The 21,861-nt window shown below is 44.8% G+C and overlaps 7 protein-coding genes across 7 annotated transcripts; 3 read left to right on the plus strand and 4 right to left on the minus strand.

Annotated features, from left to right (window-relative positions):
* Positions 1 to 67: 67 nt before the first annotated feature.
* On the minus strand, positions 68 to 1,787 carry BT62DRAFT_1080983 (uncharacterized protein). The gene has a single exon (XM_043179627.1). The coding sequence runs from the start codon at positions 1,695 to 1,697 to the stop codon at positions 183 to 185; it is 1,515 nt and encodes a 504-aa protein (XP_043033738.1). The 5' UTR covers positions 1,698 to 1,787; the 3' UTR covers positions 68 to 182.
* A 1,134-nt stretch (positions 1,788 to 2,921) lies between these two features.
* BT62DRAFT_632679 (uncharacterized protein) lies at positions 2,922 to 3,476 on the plus strand. The gene is made up of 2 exons (XM_043181696.1): positions 2,922 to 3,153; positions 3,209 to 3,476. The coding sequence occupies exons 1-2, from the start codon at positions 3,091 to 3,093 to the stop codon at positions 3,425 to 3,427; spliced, it is 282 nt and encodes a 93-aa protein (XP_043033739.1). The 5' UTR covers positions 2,922 to 3,090; the 3' UTR covers positions 3,428 to 3,476.
* A 49-nt stretch (positions 3,477 to 3,525) lies between these two features.
* On the minus strand, positions 3,526 to 4,851 carry BT62DRAFT_1012892 (uncharacterized protein; the record flags this gene model as incomplete). Its single annotated transcript, XM_043177983.1, has 2 exons — positions 3,526 to 4,100; positions 4,737 to 4,851. The coding sequence occupies 2 exons, from the start codon at positions 4,849 to 4,851 to the stop codon at positions 3,526 to 3,528; spliced, it is 690 nt and encodes a 229-aa protein (XP_043033740.1).
* A 157-nt stretch (positions 4,852 to 5,008) lies between these two features.
* Positions 5,009 to 6,262, plus strand: BT62DRAFT_1012893 (uncharacterized protein; the record flags this gene model as incomplete). The annotated part of the gene is made up of 5 exons (XM_043177984.1): positions 5,009 to 5,034; positions 5,090 to 5,314; positions 5,368 to 5,406; positions 5,457 to 5,555; positions 5,608 to 6,262. 5 exons carry the CDS (start codon positions 5,009 to 5,011, stop codon positions 6,260 to 6,262), a joined length of 1,044 nt encoding a protein of 347 aa, XP_043033741.1.
* A 368-nt stretch (positions 6,263 to 6,630) lies between these two features.
* On the plus strand, positions 6,631 to 8,139 carry BT62DRAFT_1012894 (uncharacterized protein; the record flags this gene model as incomplete). Its single annotated transcript, XM_043177985.1, has 4 exons — positions 6,631 to 6,838; positions 6,897 to 7,109; positions 7,138 to 7,297; positions 7,341 to 8,139. 4 exons carry the CDS (start codon positions 6,631 to 6,633, stop codon positions 8,137 to 8,139), a joined length of 1,380 nt encoding a protein of 459 aa, XP_043033742.1.
* Positions 8,140 to 8,299: 160 nt separating this feature from the next.
* BT62DRAFT_997850 (alpha/beta-hydrolase) lies at positions 8,300 to 9,848 on the minus strand. The gene is made up of 9 exons (XM_043190686.1): positions 9,723 to 9,848; positions 9,605 to 9,668; positions 9,405 to 9,559; positions 9,235 to 9,353; positions 9,152 to 9,186; positions 9,032 to 9,102; positions 8,912 to 8,977; positions 8,598 to 8,862; positions 8,300 to 8,541 (listed from the first exon to the last, which is right to left on the minus strand). The coding sequence occupies exons 1-9, from the start codon at positions 9,747 to 9,749 to the stop codon at positions 8,447 to 8,449; spliced, it is 897 nt and encodes a 298-aa protein (XP_043033743.1). The 5' UTR covers positions 9,750 to 9,848; the 3' UTR covers positions 8,300 to 8,446.
* An 812-nt stretch (positions 9,849 to 10,660) lies between these two features.
* Positions 10,661 to 11,206, minus strand: BT62DRAFT_911001 (uncharacterized protein; the record flags this gene model as incomplete). Its single annotated transcript, XM_043183819.1, has 1 exon — positions 10,661 to 11,206. One exon carries the CDS (start codon positions 11,204 to 11,206, stop codon positions 10,661 to 10,663), a length of 546 nt encoding a protein of 181 aa, XP_043033744.1.
* Between the last annotated feature and the right edge of the window lie 10,655 nt (positions 11,207 to 21,861).

Below are 21,861 nucleotides of genomic sequence, written 5' to 3' on the forward strand. Positions count from 1 at the left end.
CTAATGTCGCGAAGCACTAAACTTAAAAGTTGTTCATTGCCAAGTTGCTAATGCCAAATGGCAGGCACTGGATGGAAAGCTAAATCTGACTATGAACAGTGAATATGGGGCTTAAGTCATGAATACTGTCTAGAGACAGACAGATGGCAGAGAAGCGTGCATCTATCATGTACATATCCAGGTCAATCTGCTACTATTGCATGGTCAAACCAAGGCGGGTTCCGAAGTTCTAAGTAGTGGAGTTGCGGGTCGACCGTCAACACACCAATCTCAAATTCATCGAACCCACACTTCCTAAATTCATCTAAATAGGATGGCACCGAGCTCGAGATCTGCACCTTATCCAATTTTTCGACATCCAGAGCCACACTCTTTGCTTCATCCAACCTCTCCCTGATGAAATTAACGAGCAGCAGAACATGATCTTTCGAGAGATAAACTTTGCTGGAAAGCCTGATATGGAGTCTCCGCAATTTAGGAAAGAGGTCACACCTAGTCGGGGAGAACATTGCGACTAATGTCGCAGAGGTGTGGATAGTTATGGCAAAATCCTCAACCATCTGCATATAATAGGGTTGTATGAGCTGTGTTCTGAATGACCTGCAGGTCATGGATAGGCTGCGCAGATGAAACGAAGATCTGTCCATGAAAGCCGACATCGCTTCGGCACAGACACACTCGTTTCGTTCATATTGCTCGTCAATTTCCAGGTGCTTCAGTGAGGGCAACGTGAGAACGGCCAACACGCGCGTGGTATTCACAGCCAAATATTTGATGCGGTCGTGCCGGATGGGTGATTGTAGAGAGCCAGTACCCGAGCCACGATACCACAAGTGGCACTCGACAAGGGCGGGAAACTTAAAGATAGTCCTCAGAGCGCCTGGGCGATCGACATATCCCGCGAAATGAGTGATATGGTTCCCAGTCAACATGTGTTCGGAAAACAATGGTCCGTCAAGGGATATTTTTCGTAGAGATGGGACATTGGAAAACAAGTGTCTCCACTCGACACCATCAGGGTTATGGCGGTAATAGGTACACAAATGGATTCGAGCCTCCTCCAAAAGGGGCATTTTCCCACATAGAGCAGAAATATGCTTAAGGAATTCCATTGGTATCACGAAACACACAAATTTCCACCGTGACGAGCTCGTTATTAGCACCTTGAAGACCGCCTCGTGGAGGTCGAGAATGGCAGACTGTGGATGATGTACAAAAAACATTGCTCTGATATGCAGCGGACAATCTCGTGAACGGCGAAGATACTCGGCGAGGACATGGAGCGACTGAGAGGTATATACGCCCTTCAACGTGGGTCTGGACCATACCAAAGGCGTGTCAAGAACGAGGTCGCGCCATGGAGCACACACTTGTCCTAAAGTCCACGGGCCACCGCTGAGATCGATACTATCATGATCAGCAGCCACTTGAGAGAAGATCTCTCTGAGGACATCCGGCGGGAGGTGCCACACAGGTGCAAGAGCAGATCTGCGCATTGCTAGGGAGAGTGTGACTTGGTCCCTCCGTGAGACTAAGAGAGCACTCTGCTCATCGAAGTATCTGACTTGATGCTCGAGAAGGGGTATCTCTTTGTCGAAGCGCGCCTTGTCGAGGTCGGTGAGAAGGATACCAGTGGGATGACGGAAGAAGGAGGATATGGGCGTGTCGTCGACGGAATTGTCGGATGGAGTTGACATAGGGATTTACAACAAGGTCTCTATTCCTCAGGTTAATACCGGCTTTGGTGAGGACACTAACAAAGGCGTTTGATTTGTGTTTTTGATAAGCCAAGAGTTGTGGTAGGATGTCCGGCCCGGGAGGTTTAAATCGGATCGGAGTCTGAATGTCGCTTTTCGGCAGCGAGTCCTGGATGCCACATCTTTGCTATGTAGGGTCCGTCTCGACTCTCATTTGCTACGTTCAATATCTCTGCATAGGAAGAATGGAAGAAATGGCGGCCTATTAGCTGGAAGTAATATCATTTTGGTCTGCTAATCTTTTACCTCTTTCCGAGTCTCGTATTCATTCGTATTTAGATTTGTTCGTTTGATTTGCTCCTTCAAGATCCACGATATGTATCCGACAAGAAAAGACAAAGTTCAATCTTATTTATATCGCACTCTACATATCCTCACTATCCATGGCTCTTCTCTGCCCATGGTACTTCTGCTTCCCTTGCCATCCTCTGGCCTATGAGTCGGTCGCCAGTGTGACTGCCTCTACGGTCGAATCCATGTGCCCCGTCATTACAGTACTGCCGCGGAATCAGATTTGGGAAGGGCGTTATGGATTCCCACGTCATCCTTCTTCTTTCCTCCCGTCCATTACCGACGCCATTCTCACCGTCTGGTAGGACGACATGAACCTTGACTTTGGCCATATTAGCGCCGGTATCTCCCCGGTGCGCTACGATGCGAGGTTGAAGCTGAAGTTGAAAGACCCGAGTTTTCTCGAGTACGCCCATTCCTATGTGTATGTGCGCGAAATAGCGGCCATTATCCGACGCTTATCACTTATTGTTGGCTGGACACCATGTTATTTTGGTCTGCTAATCTCTTACCTCCTTCCGAGTCTCGTACTCATTCATATTCAGATTCGTTTGCTTGATTTGCTCCTTCAATATCTGCGATACGTATCCGACAATAATAGCCACTGTTCAATCTTTACATCGTGCTCTACAGCCATCAGCTGGTCCCCATCCACTAACACCACCCATCGTACTTCTGCTTCCCCGCCATCCTCTGACCAATAAGACAATAGTCAGTGTGACCGCCTCGAAACTACCTACGGCTTCTCCCGCCCTTCAATTAGTTCGTACACGTCAACGTTAGTTTGGCTTGACGAAGGTGGGAATCTGACAATCAACTCAGCTTCGTGTTCTTGCAGTTTGCCACTCCATCGTGCGACGATGCCGTCGGGTATGGGAACGGGCTGCATGAAACGAGGAAGAGGAATGCTTTTGGTGTTTATACCTGGCCAGCATTGGGGATGAAGGGAATGGTAGAAGGAGGCTTTGTGCGCCCTGTGCGGCAGGCTTGCCGCTCCTTGTACGACCAGCCGTGATCGAGCACAAACGTCGATGTTGGAACTATGGGATCCTGCTCGAATTCTCGGACAACTTGGTGTTTGGTCTCATCATTGCCAAGATCCTCGGTGCGTAGTCATATCTCAGGGTGTAAACAGGGTCTGATCCATGCATGTTCCATAGATTGCAGATACCACTAGCGCTGGGAAGACTAGCAAGAGTAACCTCTGTGTCGCTACATTGAGCGACTTGGTCCCGGTATATCAAAATGTCCCCTTCGAAGACATGAATAATATCGCTGGTCATTCAGGAGGCGCACGATTCTTGAACTGTGTTCCCAATATCCTTCGCGACTTCCTCCGACTTTTGCTATCCTTCCATTATGACGTCTATGCACTTTAATGTGCCCATTTCATTACGCTGCAACATCAGGTTCAGAACACTCCATTGACTCCCTATCCAGGAAACGTCGATGACACTACGGTGTTCTACTCTTAGCATCATATCCTGGATCTTCGATGTTCCATCCTTCGAACTCCAACTCCTCCTGCGACTCTTTCGACAGATTTACCAGCGACCTGACCGGCTTCGTCTGTACCCTGTAGCACCTCTTCACCCTCAGCTTCTTCAACTTTCCAAACGCCATTACCCACGGACTCCCCATCAGCAGCTCTACTACTCTTGCGCTTCTCTCCATGCCTAGCTCCTCGGACCATCATCTGCCTCAGAAGTACCGCTAGATACGGCGGTGCCATAATGACACCAAATGGCAACCTCTTCAGCCCTCGAAGCATCACCAAAATACCCAAGAGTCCTGGGAGGGTGCCAAAGTGCACGTAGTCCAGATATGGAGAAGTTATCTGAGGCGTAATTGTGTGCTCGAATGACAGTATGCACTGGTGTATGCGCGAAGGGTTCCTCCAGCAGAGGGTGTATATGCCTAGAGATGTTAGGTTCAGTAACGGGGCAAGGATAGTAGACAGGGAAGGATCGTGCGCTACCCATTTTTTATCACGCGCTGTCTTCTGTACGAGGTCATCGGTGAGGTTGTTCATCATCCTCACATCCTTGTCGTCTCGAGGGAGCAGGAGGCGAGAGTGCGAGGTTCAATGATACGGTCGCTTAAAAGTTAAGTCCGAGGACGCAGTCGGAAGAGTCCGGCCCGGGAGCTTTGAATCGACCTGACAGCAGACTCAGAGTCGATGACACAGGTCCTGTCCTCATCCAAACTACACCTCTTTGATATCAGAACAAACAACTGATAGTCAGGCCCAATGAGCGAGGACTTGGGCAATATCCTGGGGTGTATCTGTGTATGAATTTGTTCGCGGCGATATCCACCAATACACTGTAGCATTCTCAATCTGGTCTCTCAACAAGAAGACATAAATATTTCCCCCCTCTCATTCTCTAGTTGGCAACTCTGAACCATCAGACTTGTGCAATCATCACAGTGTCATCTTTGCCTGGCGGGAGCGCCTCCTCAAAGGGATGTGCACCACTCTGATTCGCCACACGTACTTAAACGTTTGAATATTATAAACCGCGATGATGTGTGGGAATATATCAGGGGAACATGATAGCTCCCCGAGCGATGGTTTAGTGAGTGAATTTCATCACTGATGCTTGTACACTGGATTAAATTGTATGATCAAAGAGCTCAATTTCTTCTGCCTCGACGACAGCGTCTAAATTATTACATGACCTTTACCTGTGCTGCCCATAGTTACTACCGGGCTGGCTTCTTTTGCGATCTTGCCTGGAGAAGACACGGTGAACATGTCTGTTCGGAGCGACTGGAATATTCTGACAGTCACACGGAACATGGCAAGATGATCACTGTCCTCTCAACCATCTCTCTGATATTCCCATCCTGCTTCCATACATAAGCACGACACGACCATCTTTCAATAGATCGCCATTCTGTCGTTCCCTCTCACATCCGCTCGACACACTGTTCTTTTCCGTTTTAATCGGAGGCTCATGTATGGCTTGCTCTTGCTCATATTGTGCGTCGTTCAGCATAGTTACAGAAGACATTCCCACCGTGTAACTCCCATGCAGATCCATTGCAAAAAGGTCATTCGGACTCAATATCACCGTCTCTGTGCCTGGCTATGTGCGGATAGGCGAAACCATCTCCGTAGTGCTGACCTACTCGGATGGTGATCCAGCCAATTTCTACCTATCCATGTATTGCACGAATGAGGGGCAGACGGATGATTCTGTTTCCAACGTCGCCAATTTTACGTCCGATACGACTGAAGATATATCTGTTGTTTCGTTTGGGTGAGTCCCGGAATCTTTTGTGCCTGCTTTCTCTGACATAGAATCCGATATAGGAACTGTATCATTCATGCGCTCCTTCGTTCCGACTCTGAGTATGCCCTTTGCTTCTACTCTTTGTCGATATCACTGAAGCGGTGTTTAGGTCTCAAGCAGACACCCTCGTCACTGAGAGCGAACCTTTTGATCTTCTGGGAAATAACTCCGATTCACAGCCTTCTTCAACCAGTACACCTGCTGATCGGTAAGTCCTTTCAGTCCAGCCGGTGATCCTGATTTGAATGGCCAGAATGCAGCGTGATGCTCATGGTGCAGATGGTCAACCTCGCCTTGGGGGCAACATCGTTCCTCGGGGTCCTAGGAATCATTCTATATCTATTCCTCCAGCGCACGCGGGTCCCGCGACGGAATAGACTAAGTAGGAAACCACTTTCCATTGCTGATCCAGAATCACCAGCAATCATATTACCCTCTGATCAGCATCTCGCCCTCGTGTCGCCTAAATCGTTGGAACCAGCAAGAGGAGTCGGGAATTTCTCCTTTGTATCCAGAGGAACGCCGGACGTTCCCGCTGCCGTACAGAGTGTGCGGACATCCGACCCGTCTCTGTATTCCGCAACCACCAGCGAAAATGTGACTTTCCTCTCCTTCCCTCTTCCACCGACCATTAGACAGTCGGAATTACAGCAATTTGCTGCACATCTGAGACGCGAGGTCTCGTTGCGATCCGCAAAGATCAGCTTGGAGGAAGGTCAGGGTGCTGGCGAGGAGCGTCTGCGAAAACAGATTGCCGGGATGCGAAGTGAGATTGCGTATCTGACGGCCGAGCTGGACTTGACCTGGGCGTTGGGGTTCGGTCAGATTACGCCGTCGTCTGGTAGGAGGTCAGCGGAGAGTGGGACTGTTTCGGTGTATTCTCGTGCGCCGCAGGTTTCTAATGTAATTTCGTGATAGGTTTTCATATATACTGTGTATATATTGTGTTAGGGAACAGGAACTTTGGTTACTCTGCATATAATAAAGTGAACAAAAATATGATTCAAGGCTCGGGCTTTTTCGGTGTCTTTCCGGCCTAGCCAGATTGGGTCCTTATGCCGGTACCACCAATACCACTTGGTTGAAACTCTACGACGACTCTCCTGCCTTATCTCTCGGCTCTTCCAAAACACAAACAGAATACCCCTTGTCTGCTCCTTTGTCAAAGTGCTATTGATTTGAAAGTTGCAAAATACGCGTATTTCTGTCAGGTGAGGGAGGTGTCACTTGTTCGAGTCCAACTTTTCTGATCGACTGATAAATATTTGCAGAGCTCGTAAAGCATGTCGACCTCATTCGAGATCTCCGACAATTCGATCGATGTCACGCCCATATCCTCCTTTTTCCGTCATCCTACTGGTATCCTTCTCACCGACCTCGACAAGGCGCGCTTCGACAAAGAGATTCCCCCCCTCGAGCGTCAAGTCAGATACTTCGATGAGCAGAGTGCTTTCTTAGTCTCACAGAGGGACCCGACTCGCACTCTTCCCAGTAAGGCGCAGACCTGCTCCTGTACCTGTGTGGCACCTCCCGCCGGATGTCCTCATAGAGATCTTCTCCCACGTGACTGTTGATCATGATAGTCTCGATCTCAGCAGTGGCCCGTGGACTTTAGGACAGGTGTGTGCTCTATGGCGCGACCTCGTTCTTGACACGCCTTTGGTATGGTCCAGACCCACGTTGAAGGGCGTATACACCTCTCAGTCGCTCCAAGTCCTCGCCGAGTATCTTCGCCGTTCACGAGATTGTCCGCTGCATATCAGTGAGTGCAATGTTTTCTCAACGAGCAGAGTGGAGTCCCGATCTCCGCGAGCCGTTCTTCGAGGTGCTAATGAAGATCTCGCCACGGTGGAAATTTGTGCATTTCGTGATGCCAATGGAATTCCTCACGCATCTTTCTGCTCAATGTGGGAAAAATTCTCCTTTTGGAGGAGGCTCGAATCCAGCTGTGTACCCATTACCGATCTATCCCTGATGACAATGACGAGTACAGAGACTTGTTTTCCAATGTCCCATCTCTACGAAAAATAGGCCTTCACGGACTAACGTTTTCCGAACCGATGTTGACTGGGAACCATGTCACTCATTTTGCAGGAGAGCTCGATCATCTGGACGATATCAAGACTATCTTCGAGTTTCCCGCTCTTTTCGAGTGCCGCTTGCAGTATAATGGCAAGGATAGTGTCTTTCCATTATCACCCATCCAGAACGACCGCATCAAATATTTGGTCGTGAATATCACACGCATTTTGAACGTTCTAACGTTGCCCTCATTGGAGCACCTAGAGATTGACGAACAATGGGGAGCACCTATGAGTGCCTGCACCGAAGCGATGTCGGCTTTCGTGGACAGATCCTCGTCTCATCTGCGCAGCCTATCCATGACCGAGATAGCGGTCCTAAAGCAGTTCATCCATTCATATTATGCGCAGACGGTTGAGGATTTTACAGTGACTATCAAATTATCTTGCTGGTTGGCCGCAGTTTTCTACCCTTGGAATAGGTATGAATTCATTCCTAATTTGCGGAGACTGCGGATCAGATTTTGGGACCAAGATGAAGTTCATCTCCATGAAGACCATGTCGTGACGCTCGTTAATTTCATCAGGGGAAGGTTGGATGAAGCAACGAGTGTGGCTCTGGGTGTCAAAAAATTAGATATGGTGCATATCTCAAGTAAGCAGTCATCCTATTTGGACCAGATTAGGAAGGGTGGATTGGATGAATCCGATGGTTGTGTGTTGGAGGCCTTGCCGCCTGCGGATCGCTATGACTTTTCAGTCGATTTTTGAGGTTCGCCTTGTACTGCTAGATCACCCCGGATAACCCTGATTGAATGGTGTGCTGCTTTCAAGGCAAAGAACTAGAAATGACATTATCAATTCATAGCAGCGATAGGGGATCAACAGAGAGTGGGACTGTTTCGGTGTATTCTCGCGCACACCATAGGTTGTTAATGCAATTTCGTACGGATTCATATTATGCGTCATATGCTGTACTGCGTATTCCGCATAATATTAGGGAACAGGAGCGTCAGTTACTATACATATAAAGAAAATGGAAAAATATTGAGATCATATGCTCTCTCACAAGGCCTGCTCATGAAGAAGAGGTAGCAGATTCCTGCCTCTGAAGGACAGCACTAAAGAATGTATCTATCGTGTCCCAATACTCCGGTTTGGTCAAGCTAGGTTCTGTATCCAGATCATCAGCGCATACTCTGCACGTTAAAGGCAAAGAGATCTCCTACCATGTCCACCGCGAGGGAAAGACCTGAATATATCCAAATCGCCGGGCGAACGTAGTTCCCACAATTTCCTCATATGCGCTTCGGGAACAACGGGGTCTGCCTCTCCGCTGAGCATGAGGAGCGGCAGCGTCCCTGGTATGGACGAGATTTTGGACTCGGAATCCCATTTCTGGTGGACGATGAAAGCAAAAAGGCGGAGGACGCTCCAGCCTCGGACGATGCTGCGTATGGAAAGGAACGTGTTCTCCACTATGAGAGCGGACACCTGTTGTACGAATTTAGTTGGAGAGCGGGCCAGGACTTTTGGCATGTACCTTGGTGGGATTTCGGCTGACGAGGTCGATGGCTACGGCCCCGCCTAATGAGTGGCCGTATACAATCTTTAAAGTAAGCTATAAGTATGAGTGCTATGTTCGCAAGTGAAAGACACATACAATTGGCACCTGGGAGAGCTGCTGATCAGCTAACACGTACTCAAGCACAGCCTGCGCATCCTCCCTCAGACCTAGATAATCACCTTCAGTCAACGGAAACGGAAACAAGGAAAGTTTCACCTTTCTCAGAAGGAAAGCCACCGGAAGTTCCGTATCTTTAAAGAATGAAGATGGGACACTTGGAAAAAGAGAATGATATTTACCCTCGGTAAGAAACCAGAAGAACGTTACAGCGTCTTGCGTAGAATTGCTCAGCAAGATCTGTAATGTCCCACCAATGACAGGCATTTCCATGAAAGAGAATGAGCGTGGCGAGGGGAGGCTGAGTAGTTGAAGGTAAGCAAGATTCCCGAACATGGAAGGAATGTCCCACCAAAATCGAGTCTGAGTGTGATTCCGAATCCGAATCCGAGCCATGTAAATATATTGCACATCTCAAAGCCACCTTGTCGGAAGTTGTCACCTCCACAAGCGTTAGCCTGTCCGTGCTCCGCACCACCCAGGTCCGGAAGAAGTCGTAGCGTCGACCTGTCCACAGTGTAAGGAGAGGTATACTAAGAGGACAGAGCATACTTCGATCGCGCTTGGGTTCAAAAGCTGCTGGGTAGACGCAGGCGTGTTGGCCATGCAGGAGGATCTGGTTCGCGGATTAGCAGATGGGGAGATGATGGAAGGGAAGGTTAGGACATACGGTTTTTAAGATATGAAGGAAAGACATTGACGGTAGGCGAGGGGTCGACTACGGTCAGGTAGATATACCATGAATGATAGACACGCATTTTCGGCGTGCTTACGATAATGCATCATCCTACGGCCTTACAACAGTGCCTTTAAATACGAGGACAGGATTAAAGCCCGGCATGCCTCCATTTGGAAAGGATATTCCGAAAGTGCCGTTATCATGCTACTACAGCTCGTCAGCCTCGAGGTAGGATTCCGCTTGTTGCTATGATGTGATCTGGATATTTGAATTATGTCATACATCAGGCTGTGTTATTCAACCTCTGCTGCTTGCTCGAGGAGTGGGATGTAACCGGCTATACTGAGGGTCTCAGAAACTGCCCTCAAATCAATTTCAATGTGTGAATGGCTATTATGTGCTTTTGGTTGGTGAGAGGTGGGGGTGGTGGTGGTTTGAGAAGGTTGAATGGGTTGCAGGAGAGATGGTTAGGGGAGGGGATGATGAGTGCATAAATATGCTAACTGCAGCTGTGCCTGTAGGGCAGAGTGTTCCCAAATGTAAGTGGTCTATGTTTTAGATGATCACCAACCAAGAGCTTGTATGATGGATTCTGAAAGTCTGAGTGATGCATAAAATATAGCTCCTCCAGCCCTAGCAGAGTGACCACCAAAGTCTCTGCCTAGAATTGCAAAAAACTTCTTGTTGAACCAATTTCACAATGGAATATCACCATTTTCATGGAGAAAGAGTGGAGCACATGGGCCAGGAAGAAGATCTTGGCATTTTATATATTGTGATAGGAGCATGACAGGGTCTGTGAGCTCCTGTCATGTGAGTAGGATGTTGGTGCCATGGTAGAAGAGGTCAGATTCATTGTAAGGAAGATGGTATTGTACATCATTCTTTCAGAGAATGAAGAAAGAATGTTTGATTATTTTGTGAAAGTCTTAAAGTTGTTTGTCATTTTTCCAAATGAGCTCATCTGACCAGTGGCAGCCATAAAAGCAGCAAGCAAGGATGGTGGCAAATAAGAGGTCATCACAAGAATTTGAGATGTTAGCAAGAAGACAAAAGGTGATCAAGTGGGATAATTGAAGAGGTAGTTTTTGGGATGTGGGATCACCTCTTGTCTTTCTTGAACCATGGATAGTAGCTTGTACCATAAGATGTTTCTGACTGGCATCAAAGTCAGGATAGAGGTCTTTTAGAAAGTGATGGACTCCAGTCAAGTATTTTGGGCCAGATGAGATGAACTGAGATGTATAGGTGATATACCTGCTGAGAGTAAGTGGTGTTGGTTCAAGCAGCAATGCATGAGTAATGCAAAACTGTATGTAGTCATGCACTTCTGTTGCATAACTCTTTGCTGCTCTGAGCTTGATTGCATGGGCTTGGAGAAACAGAACATGTTCATTGAGAAGAGAAAGAGAGAAAGCTGGGCAAGCAATGCAAGGGGCATGCTTGTCCAGTGCAGTTAGAAGGATTGTCTCCATAGCACTGGCAGTAGGTCTCTTAGTGGAGTGAAAGTGTGTATGTGGTCAGCAGGGAATTTATGATGATATTCATTCAATATGAGTTGGAAAAGCATATCAGTCTGAATATTATCTTTTCTATCAATATGTCAAACACAAACATCAATTCCTGATTGGAGTATCTGTTGCAGGCAGGTTACTTTCATGCAGTGGATAATAGGCCAGACTGAGTATGATGGTCAATTGCTTAAAGGCTGAGATACATATGACTACTACTTACCTGAGTATGACAGTCAATTGCTTAAAGGCAATTAACTGTTGACTCAGGACAAAACTGTCTATGCTTATATAAGGTTGACATCAGGTACTTGTGTCATCCTGCAACACTCCCCCTTGACACAATACTTCTCAGAGTTCAAGACCCAACAGCCTGATCATGTGAGTCATCTTCTCCTTTTCTAAAGCCTTTGTGAAGATGTTTAATATGTATGTGCTCCCACTCAACCTCATCTCATAACCAGTAGAAGCAGAGATCAAGATGTTTGACACAATCATGATGATCAGGATTGAGAGTGACAGAGAGAGCAGACTGGTTGTCAATCAGCAGTGGAGATAGTGATAGATGATGGAAGTTAAATTCTGTGAACAGATTTTGCAGCCACATATTCAGCCTCTGTGGTTGATAAGATTACTATAGATTTTAGCCAGCTCATCCAGCTGACTGCATCTGTGCCCATCTTGACAACATATTCTGAGGTTGAGTGCCCATTGTCTGGGTTTCCACCATGATCTGCATCTGTGTATGTTTTGAACAGGTCTGGGTTTGTAGCATCAGGTGAATATGTCAATTTTAGGTTGATTATTCCCTTTATGTATCTGAGGAGGCATTTCAGGGCCTCCCAATGTCTCAATCCAGGGTTTTTGCTGAAACATGATAGGACACTGACTGCAAAAGCTATGTCAGGATGAGTGGTGATGGCCAGGTATGCTACAGAGCCAAGGATCTGGAGATATGGGATGTGCCACATGGTTTCCCATTCTTCTGGAGTAGCAGGGGACATTGAGTTGGATAGCTTAGTGTGTGGATCAAGAAGAGTACTGACACTGTTACAGTCAGACATTTCAGTATGTTTTAGGATTTTTTAGATGTACTGTGATTGAGAGAGTGTGAGTGTTCAGTTTAGATGGTCTCTGTGTATTTTGACATCAAGGAGGAATGAAGTTGGATCTAGATTGTGAAGTTTGAAGTGCTTCTTGAGATCATCAACAATATGTCATGCAGACTCCATGGACTTTGCAGCAATTGTTACATCATCAACAAACACTGGAACAATAATCTGAGCATCATCTCTCTTGTACACTCATACACTGTGTTCACAGCATACTCTGCCAAAGCCTATCTTGGTCATAGTGCTGTGGAGCTTTTTGTGCCATTCATGCTCAGCCTGCTTCAGTCCATAGATGGACTTGAAGAGACAAAGCACTCAGCTCTTGTCCTTTGTCTCAAATCCCTCTAGTTGTTGAAGGTATACCTTCTCTTTTAGATCACCATTCAGAAACACTGATGAGATGTCCACACTCCAGAGCTCTAGGTCCTCAAGTGCAGCAAGAGTGAGGACTGTTTGGATGGCTGCTTATTTTGGAGTAGGAGAGAAGATTTCAGTGTAGTCAAAACCTGGCCACTGTGAGTACCTTTTTGCAACATAGCATGCCTTGTAGTGTTCAATGGATCCATCAGAGTTATGCTTCACTTTGAAGACCCATTTTCCATCTATAGCCTTTTGCCCTGGGGAGAGCTTCACAAGCTCAAAGGTGCCACTCTCCTGCAGTGTATTCAATTTCTGCTGAGCTGCCTCATACCATTTTTCACTTTCCTCTCCTGGCTGAGTCATTGCCTCTGCAAGTGTCTTTGGTTCATCATTGGGTGCAGATGCTTGGTTTGCCATCTCTACTGCTGTCTGAAATGCAAGCTCAAGAGCTTCTGTATATGTGATATAGTTATTATCATACAATACAAAGGTTATTCCTGTGACAACATCTGTCTCAGTAAGCTCTGGCTCAACAGTGGTTTCATCAATGGGTTCATCAATGGGTTCATCTGAGTCTGGTGAGTTCATTGCATTGATGTCAGAATGTTTATAGCAAAAACCATGTCCAGTGTTTGGAGATGGAATTACAAGACCTTTGGAGTCATATTGTGGCTCAAAGCATGCCTGAAGATGTTGACATGCCCTCTCCATGTTCAGGCATGTAAAATTGTGAAAATTGTGAATACATGGGCTGCATTCCAGTCCAGTAAGCATGTAACAGAAAATAGAACTAGAGTGCACAGAAACCTAGCTATCATAATGCTAAACTGAAGTAACAATAAGCAGAGTGCATGGCCTAGTAACAGACTAATACCAGAGGGGTTAGGCTGCATGTGAGGTCCCAGCACTTGGCCCTAAATGTGCCAATACTATTATGAAAGAACATGCTAAAAATAAAAAGACTATGATCAGCAATTCTGATCACATTGATCAAAGATACACAGCCATTGATGCACTGATGGGACATGCTTTAGAACAGAGAACTAAAAACCAAAGAAAAGTATCTGAGTAAATGGGTATTGAACAGAGAAATAGAATGATGATAACAAAGTAATAAGTAGAGGAATATTACCCCAGAAATGAATAGCATGCATATCACCCTGAGCCTTGTGTGCATACTTATGGTGCCTTAGCACACATAACACAGTGAGGGACTCCACATTATACTGAGAAATGGCACCTTTGGTGAGTCAGATGGAATGACTGGCTGGACATAGAGAAGCAAAACATAGCCATTGTGGCTGACTCCTGGCACAAGAGATAACCTCAGGGGTCTGAAACAGTTTACTACTGTCAAAGATGTCACCAGATAAATAAGAAAGTGAGCAGACCTGATGAGGCCAGCTAGCCAATGTCAGCTAGTGAAGAAACAGTGGGCACAGTCCTCACTCAGAAGAGAATAAGTGTGGTGACTGCAATATGCATATGCATAATAACCATGGAATCCAACATAGAGTCCTACACTTTGAAGATACCATAGTAGGATTGTATTAGTAAGTATCCTAGTAGAGTATTTAAATATGGTATTGTATGAGTAGAGGACAAGTTTCCAACCCCCACAGTTGTGGTGTATTGGGCACAGAAGGCCTTGCACTCTAGTTCTGGATTTGTGTTTGTAACTTTGGGCAAGAGAATAAAATTATTATTGAATATCCTTGAGAGAGCTGTGAGAACTAAGCAAGGCATTGAAGCTCACAAAGAACTTAAGCCCAGTTTGACAAGAGGTTTTGGATTGTGCTCTAATCTGAGAATAAGAGTGGTGTCTGAAGGGCATCATCTTGAGTTTTTGAGGTATTTGTGATGCATGGTGCTACAGGTGGCAGAGGTTCAAACCCTTTGGCTTGATTAGTGTGTGCTTTTGTGTTATTTCCACAGATTGGCAGAGGTTCAGACCCTTTGGTCTGTCAGATGGGGTTTTATTGTGTTTTGTGTCTCTGGATCACATAGGTTTGAATCCTGTGGGTCTATGATCAGTTTAAAAGCTTGTGAACAGAGATCTGTGCTCTTTGGCACTTGTGGATGTGTTTGTGCTTAGTTTTTGCTTAGAGCATGAAGCTTTGAGTCATGTATTGTGTGTATTAGAGATTTTGGGGTGATCTGAGCTGTGCTTAGGACGATTTGGAGAGTTTTATGAGAGTGTTTCGATGTATTGTATTGAGCTGCAGTACCCTTTGCCTTGAGGCCCAGCAACACCAGTTGTCATCTCTTGTTTTGATAAAATGAAAAGCTTTGAGGCTTAGAGAGACCTCAGACTGTTGTAAGTGCGCTATTACCATTTGTGCACTGTGATCTCATTGAAGAAGACAATTATATTTGTTGAATACTATTTTTATCACATTATAATCCCCCTATGAACTAAGAGTTTTGTGTGTGTGTTGGTGTGAGTGCAGTCAGTGGATAATGCTCTGCTGTATCTATTTTCACATTGCACATGCTCAGATCCTCTTCAACATGAAGGTGGTGAAGAGGGTGTAGGAGATGTCAGAAGACTTGATAGTGAAGTAAGAGGTGATCTTAGAGGTGTTTGCATATTTGATAGAGTGGATGGAGCTGGCAAGGATGGTGATGATGAGAGTTGCTCAGATGGCAGAGATAGCTTATCAGTAGGTATGTTCTCTCCCCCTTGATGAGACATTGTTGCATTGGGTATAGCAGTATCTATGCTGTTATATCTGTTTGTAGGAGATGTATCATCACCAAGAGGATTTATAATATTTCTGTGATTTCTAGGAAATACATGCTCATTAAATACAGCATGGCTGGAGGTGATGAACTGCTGTATAGAGGGGTTCCAGAATAGCCAACCTTTTACTCCCTCTGGATATCCAACAAAGATATATTTTTGGGTGTGTGACTCTAATGCTCAACATCTCTTTTTTCATATTAGCACATATGCAAGGCATTCAAACACATGAAAATGGGATATATCTGGTTTTCAGTGATTTGGATCCCATTCTGTGAAGGATGTGGTGTTTGGAAGAGGATCTGTGGGGATGCAATTTTGGACATAAATGAATACTCAGAGAGTGAGGTTCCAAAATGATAGTGGAAGATGTGACTCATTTAGCATGGCAGTGATGGCCTCTGCAATTGTGCAGTTGGCTTGTTCTGCTGTGCCACTCTGGTATGGTTCATTGGGTTCAGTATGTCACCTTTTGATCTCATGCTCAGCACAGAAGTTGACAAACTCTTTTCCCATATATTCACCACCTTTGTCTTTCTGAAACTCAATGATTTTGAGTCCTAGGTGGATATTCTCTGCATATGCTTTGAACTGCTTGAAGGCATTAAAAGCATCACTTTTATACTTCAAAGGTGTGACAGCTCAAGTGTCAGATACACTGCAGATGAATGTTATCCAGTAATGATAGCCCTCTGGAGTTGTGACATGCATTGAACCTTTGATATCACTGTATACTCACTCAAGAAGATGTTCCTTCTCCTCTGAGAGGCCACAAGAAACATTGTAGTGATGCTGTTTGCCAGTGAGGCATGGTATGCAGATAGGATCAGTTGGAGAACCTGACTCTTGTTTCATTCCAGTTACTTGCTGCTTTGTATGCATGTGCTGTATAGTGTTCATATTTCAATGACAGCAACATCTGTGCCAAAGTGTGTTGTCCATCTGGCAGATACTTGTAGAGCTTGAGTTTGCAACAATAGTGGTTGATTTTGAGAATGAATATGTGGTAGCATTGACATAGCTGATATTGCTCTCATTTACAGTTGCTGTGAATCAAATCTTTTCACCCTGGCTGAAAGTGACATCTGATCCAGCGATTGAAATCTTAAATCCCTTTTCCTGTGTAAGATGATAGAGTGACAAGAGATTACTTTTCAATGCTGGTACATGTAATGTGTCAAGAAGTTCCACCACTGAGCCTTTCTCTCCCTGAATCTCTAGCTCCAATACTACTGATCCAATCCCTGCTGAATAGATGACTGAATTGTCTGCAAGACAAACAGGAATGATATATGGAGCATAGAGTTGGAACCATTGTTGGTGAGGGATCATATGATGAGAAGCACCTGTATTGGTATTCCAATGAGACACAGCAGATGATGATAGATCAGTACTTGCTTGGCTAGCAGTCTCCTCCTTTGTCTCAGCAGAGTTAGTGGCTTCTGAATCCTTCTTTCCAGCTTTCTTGTGATGATGCTTCTCAGCAGTATGGTCAGCAGCACATTCATGGTTTCATTTAAGTGAGAGCTTCTTGGTTATACATTCTTCTTCTGCATGATTCTTGTGAAGGCACTATCCACATTTTACAGCAGCATTGGTAGCCAGATTCATGGCTGAATAAAAAGATGTGACTTTGAGAGTGATAGAGACTGCTGGATCACCAGCATGCAGCTTCTGATTGTTTTCTTTATTGTGAAATGCAGTGTGGAGTCCTTTGAGAGTGAGTTTATTGGAGAGAAGGAATAGCAATGTGATGAAGTTTTCAAATTCAGACTGAGAGAGTGCACAAATCAGGGCCATAATGAGAAGCTCTTCTTCTAACTGCTGGAGGCCAAAATGAGCAGGATGCAGAGCATGGATACAACTCATGATTTGAGTGCCCTGACTGGCAAGGTCTGGAAGTGATTCTTCTGTCTCCTTCTTGAGATTGAAGAAGCTGTTGTAGGCTACAAATTGAGTCACTAGTTTTCTTTGCTGATGATGTGTCTTTAATGTGTCCCACATCCTCTCTGGATCATCAAGGCAGAGGTAGATTGTGCCAGCAGCTGATACCTGAGTCTCCTTCCAGTCCTTCCAGTCCTTCTTCTCCTGGTATGTTGGCTTCTTAGGTTCTGCAAATTCTGGTTCAGGGTCACAGCCAATGGTGATAAGATACTCATGGCAAGTTTTGAGTAGGGCCAACATGTTTTCTTCTCACTCACCATAATTAGAGGCATTTAGGTTGTCAAAGCCTTTTTTGATTGTGTTGAAGGATGGCATGATGTATGTGGTGATATTGTTTCAGTAGTGAAATGACTGATGGAGAGATAGCAGAGCACAAGCAATATGCAAAGAAAAAAAAACAAAGTAGGCCTTAAAGTGTGAGGCCCATAACCTGTTGCAGGCAGGTTACTTTCACACAGTGGATAATAGGCCAGACTGAGTATGACAGTCAATTGCTTAAAGGCTGAGGTATGTATCACTACTACTTATCTGAGTATGATAGTCAATTGCTTAAAGGCAATTGACTGTTGACTCAGGACAAAACTGTCTATGCTTATATAAGGTTGACATCAGATACTTGTGTCATCCCACAACAGTATCAGGCCTGCTGCTCTAAGTAAGGGTCTATTGTGAAGAGGTTCTGATACTGATAGAGAATCAAATGCAGCAACAGAATCAAGGCTATTGGTAAAAAGTAAAAGGTGATGAGAGAGTTTGGATAGAGATACTGCATAATGGATGGCCAAAAGAATAGTGACAAGTTTGAGAAAGAAGATGTCAATCATATCTTTAGATGATGATGGATAGAGCTGATATACAAAACCATTTTCTGCAAAAATGAATGATAATGCATTTTTTAAGCTGGCATCCATCCAAAATATCATGTCAGCTTCTGAGTCAGCCCAAAAAGCTGAGTCAACAAAATGAACACCTACAGAATCCAACAGAATAGATGAAAACCAGAAGAGATTCTCTCTAACTGCAGCATTGATGAGGATCTTTGTGAAAGAGTGAGTCTTTCCAGCCATCTTTCTATACAAGGAAGGAAGAGCAGGATGGCCTCATAGTAGAATATTCAATACCCAGTTCAGGTATCCACCTAAATGCTGCTATTTCTGTAGAATAGATGCTCTTCCAGGTGTTGAAAGAAATGAGTCAATCTCAGATTTGGCATTGATAACAGACTCCTGTGTAAGGGGGATACTTCTTTGGTTGACATCAATGTAGAAACTGATGATTTTGAGAGTCCAACCATGCATCTGTTTTGGATCATCAAAGAGACAAGAGATATATTCCCAAAATATCAAAAGTTGTACTTGCCATGCTAGTCACCACTGACCATGATAGAAAACTTGGTGATTGGCAAAATCCCAGCCAAAGAGGTCATCCATATAAACATGGAGGTCAGTGATATCAAGATGATGGATCTCAATCCAGCACAACAAGGCTGAGACTGAGCACCAAATCCTGGGTGAAACTTGGCTCCCAAAGACAAGCTGCCTAATGATGTGATATTAGTTGTCAATAAGGACCACTTGATGAATTTGCTATAGAGGATGTGCTGGTAAATTCAAAAAGGTCTTAGTGACATCACTTTTATATGGAGTGAAATTAGCATTGAGATGTTGTATTTTGGCATTGAAAAGAGTCTCACCAAATGGATGCATATCATCATATTTGACCTTTGCCTCACTAGCAGAGATTTATAGATGATACTTTCATACTGGGCAGGAGTGTAAACCCATCCAGTAGAGATGGTGACTAATGACCAGCTGCAACTTTGTGATCATGAAATGCTTGTATTTCATTGATATCTTGAGAATCAGTGGCATAATTCTCAGTCTTATCATAGAGAGTCTTCCCATTCACCAAGATTGAGAGGCCAGAATCCATTCTGAAGACCATGAATGACTGAGGAGATGAAGGGTTCATTTGGATGAAACCAAAGGATATTCTCCAAGTGATTGACATTGATATTATAATTTTTACCATTTCTTTATTTCTTTTCTTGATTAACCCCTATTCATGCTTAGTCAGAGTGCTTATGCCAGTGTTTAGGACCATAGAACAGGCTTAGTCATTATAACAAGCTATGTCCATCATTGTCTTCCAATGCAATGACAACCTTTGATGATGCACAACAACCTTTTTGTAGATAGTAACAATGCCCAAGGACAATGGGCACAAAGACTTGGACTAGTACAATAGGCAGTAGTATATTTATCTTGACAGATGAGAAGTATATAAGTAGAACTGCTCTCACTGGTATAACTCCAGCTTTGAGCTAAAGTTTATTCATATCATTTCACTCTCAAGCTTTCTTGCAAAGGCCTTGAAGCACATTGGTCAATAGAGTACAACAAGTGGACTCTAGTGTGACTGTACAAATACAATACAGTGCTAGTTTATCATATGTTCTGATCATGTGTGACTTGAGTCTAACAATTAGCTTGAAGCTTCTGCTTCTCTTTCCTTATGCACAACAAGTGCAAAGAAAACCAAATGCCACCAGCATCTACTACAACCCCTGATCTCACTGACAACTTTTTTAAGCTTTTAGCTTCTATCATCAGAATGCTTCTAGGCTTATTGGCAATCATACAGCTTTGCTATGGATGACAATCAGTAGCAGCATGGGTAGTCAGGCACTACCAAGCTTTTCAACAGGTTCAACAAATTCTATGCAATGTCACACCTGACCTCCCCTTCTATGACATTTCTTTCTCTATCTGAGTCTCCTTCCAGCCTCTGCTCAGACCCATACTCCAAGCCAGATCTAGCAGAACACATTCAGAGAGCACTCCAAAAGAAGAAGAGAGACACTGATACCCTCCTAGACCAACCCAACCCAGCAGCAGAAACCAGAATGATTGACTCATGGGTTTCAGGAATCTGTGGATCTCACTGGAGTTTCCTTCAGTCCTGAATCACAAAGATGAGAACCTCTCCAATGACTTCTTTAATGACTATAAGTCATTCTCTGACCCTTTCACCACCCCATCAGAGTATAGGATTAGAAACTATGCTCAGGACTCTATTGATGCTGCTCAGGTGGCTCCAGGACCCTGATCTGTTTCATCTGCAGACTCCAGACACAACTCACTCTATGCAACATCAGAGTCAAGTCCAACTCCTTCCAAGAATGAGGACTTATACATCCAGAACATAGAGCCAGGGCAGAGACATATGTTCTGAGGATTGACTGTCAAAGATGAAATCAGAAGATACAAGACAGACTTTACAGCAGAGGAAATCTGGGCAGCAGAAGCTGATCTTGAGTGGGTTGAGGCTGAGCAAGCCTGATGACAGAACTTATATAATGAAGAGCAGTACAACTGCCAGTTTAAGTGATAACAGCAAGAACTTAAAGCAGTGACCTGAGGCTCAGAGAGTTCTAGTTGGTATGGGCTATAAACCAAGTCTACCACCTCTCCATTCAGAGAGCCTAGTACCCTCACCAGTACCAACCCATAGGCAGGATCAGCCAAGGCTGTCACTCTCAGAAAAGCTATCAGGCAGCACACTTATCCCTCTATCTGAACAGCTGAAACTAGCATCACTGATACAGATACCATTCTCTCACACACCAACTCCATACTTGATGCCTATAGGCTTAGAGTCTCTCTCAATGCTCATGTCTCCAATCATAGACTCTGATGATTCCTGGACAGAAGGATCACAGCCCTATTCCTCAATCTTAGGTTCTATTGAAACTTCTGCCAATATTGCAGAGAGTTGGAGGAGTGCAGAATGCAGAGTGGCCACTGAGGCAATATTGAAATTGGAGCAGGACCCATCAAGCAGTCTCCTATTTGGCCTGAGCCCAGCATCACCAACAACAACAATGACCAGTTTCCCAGCAACCATCTGACCCCTGGACTCTCCAACCTCTAACTCACATGACAGTTACCTCACTGAGGACAGTGAGAAAGAGGAGAAAGGAGCAGATAAAGGTGAGAAATGGATTCAGGATATCTCTCTTAGATGGAGGGAATAGGAATATCCTGAAGAAGAAACTGACAAAGAAGCACTGGTCAAAGAAATTCAATGAAGTAGAAAAACAGAGTATGAGGAACTATACAAGAAGGGGGGTAGCCTTCTTATGGAGAGATGCCCAGTGATTGGCATTGGACATGGGGCAGAAGTATATTTATTCAGACAATAATGAGCAGCAGGATATTTTACAATATTCTGCCACTAAATATGCTATTGATCTCTACAACAGAAGGCACCCAGAAGACCAGCTTAGCAAGCTGCCAAGATATAAATCAAAATTTGACATCCAGCTGATGCTGTGAATGCCATCCACAAACCCAAAATGAGCCATGTATATGGCTTCTTCTATCTGAACCAAGAGTAGCTGATATTTGTACTCCATGCCATCCATCTGAATCTTGGCAACCTGGCTCTCCCAATCCTAA

The sequence above is a fragment of the Guyanagaster necrorhizus genome (assembly GCF_019112545.1).
Source record: "Guyanagaster necrorhizus MCA 3950 unplaced genomic scaffold BT62scaffold_52, whole genome shotgun sequence".
Taxonomy (NCBI): domain Eukaryota; kingdom Fungi; phylum Basidiomycota; class Agaricomycetes; order Agaricales; family Physalacriaceae; genus Guyanagaster; species Guyanagaster necrorhizus.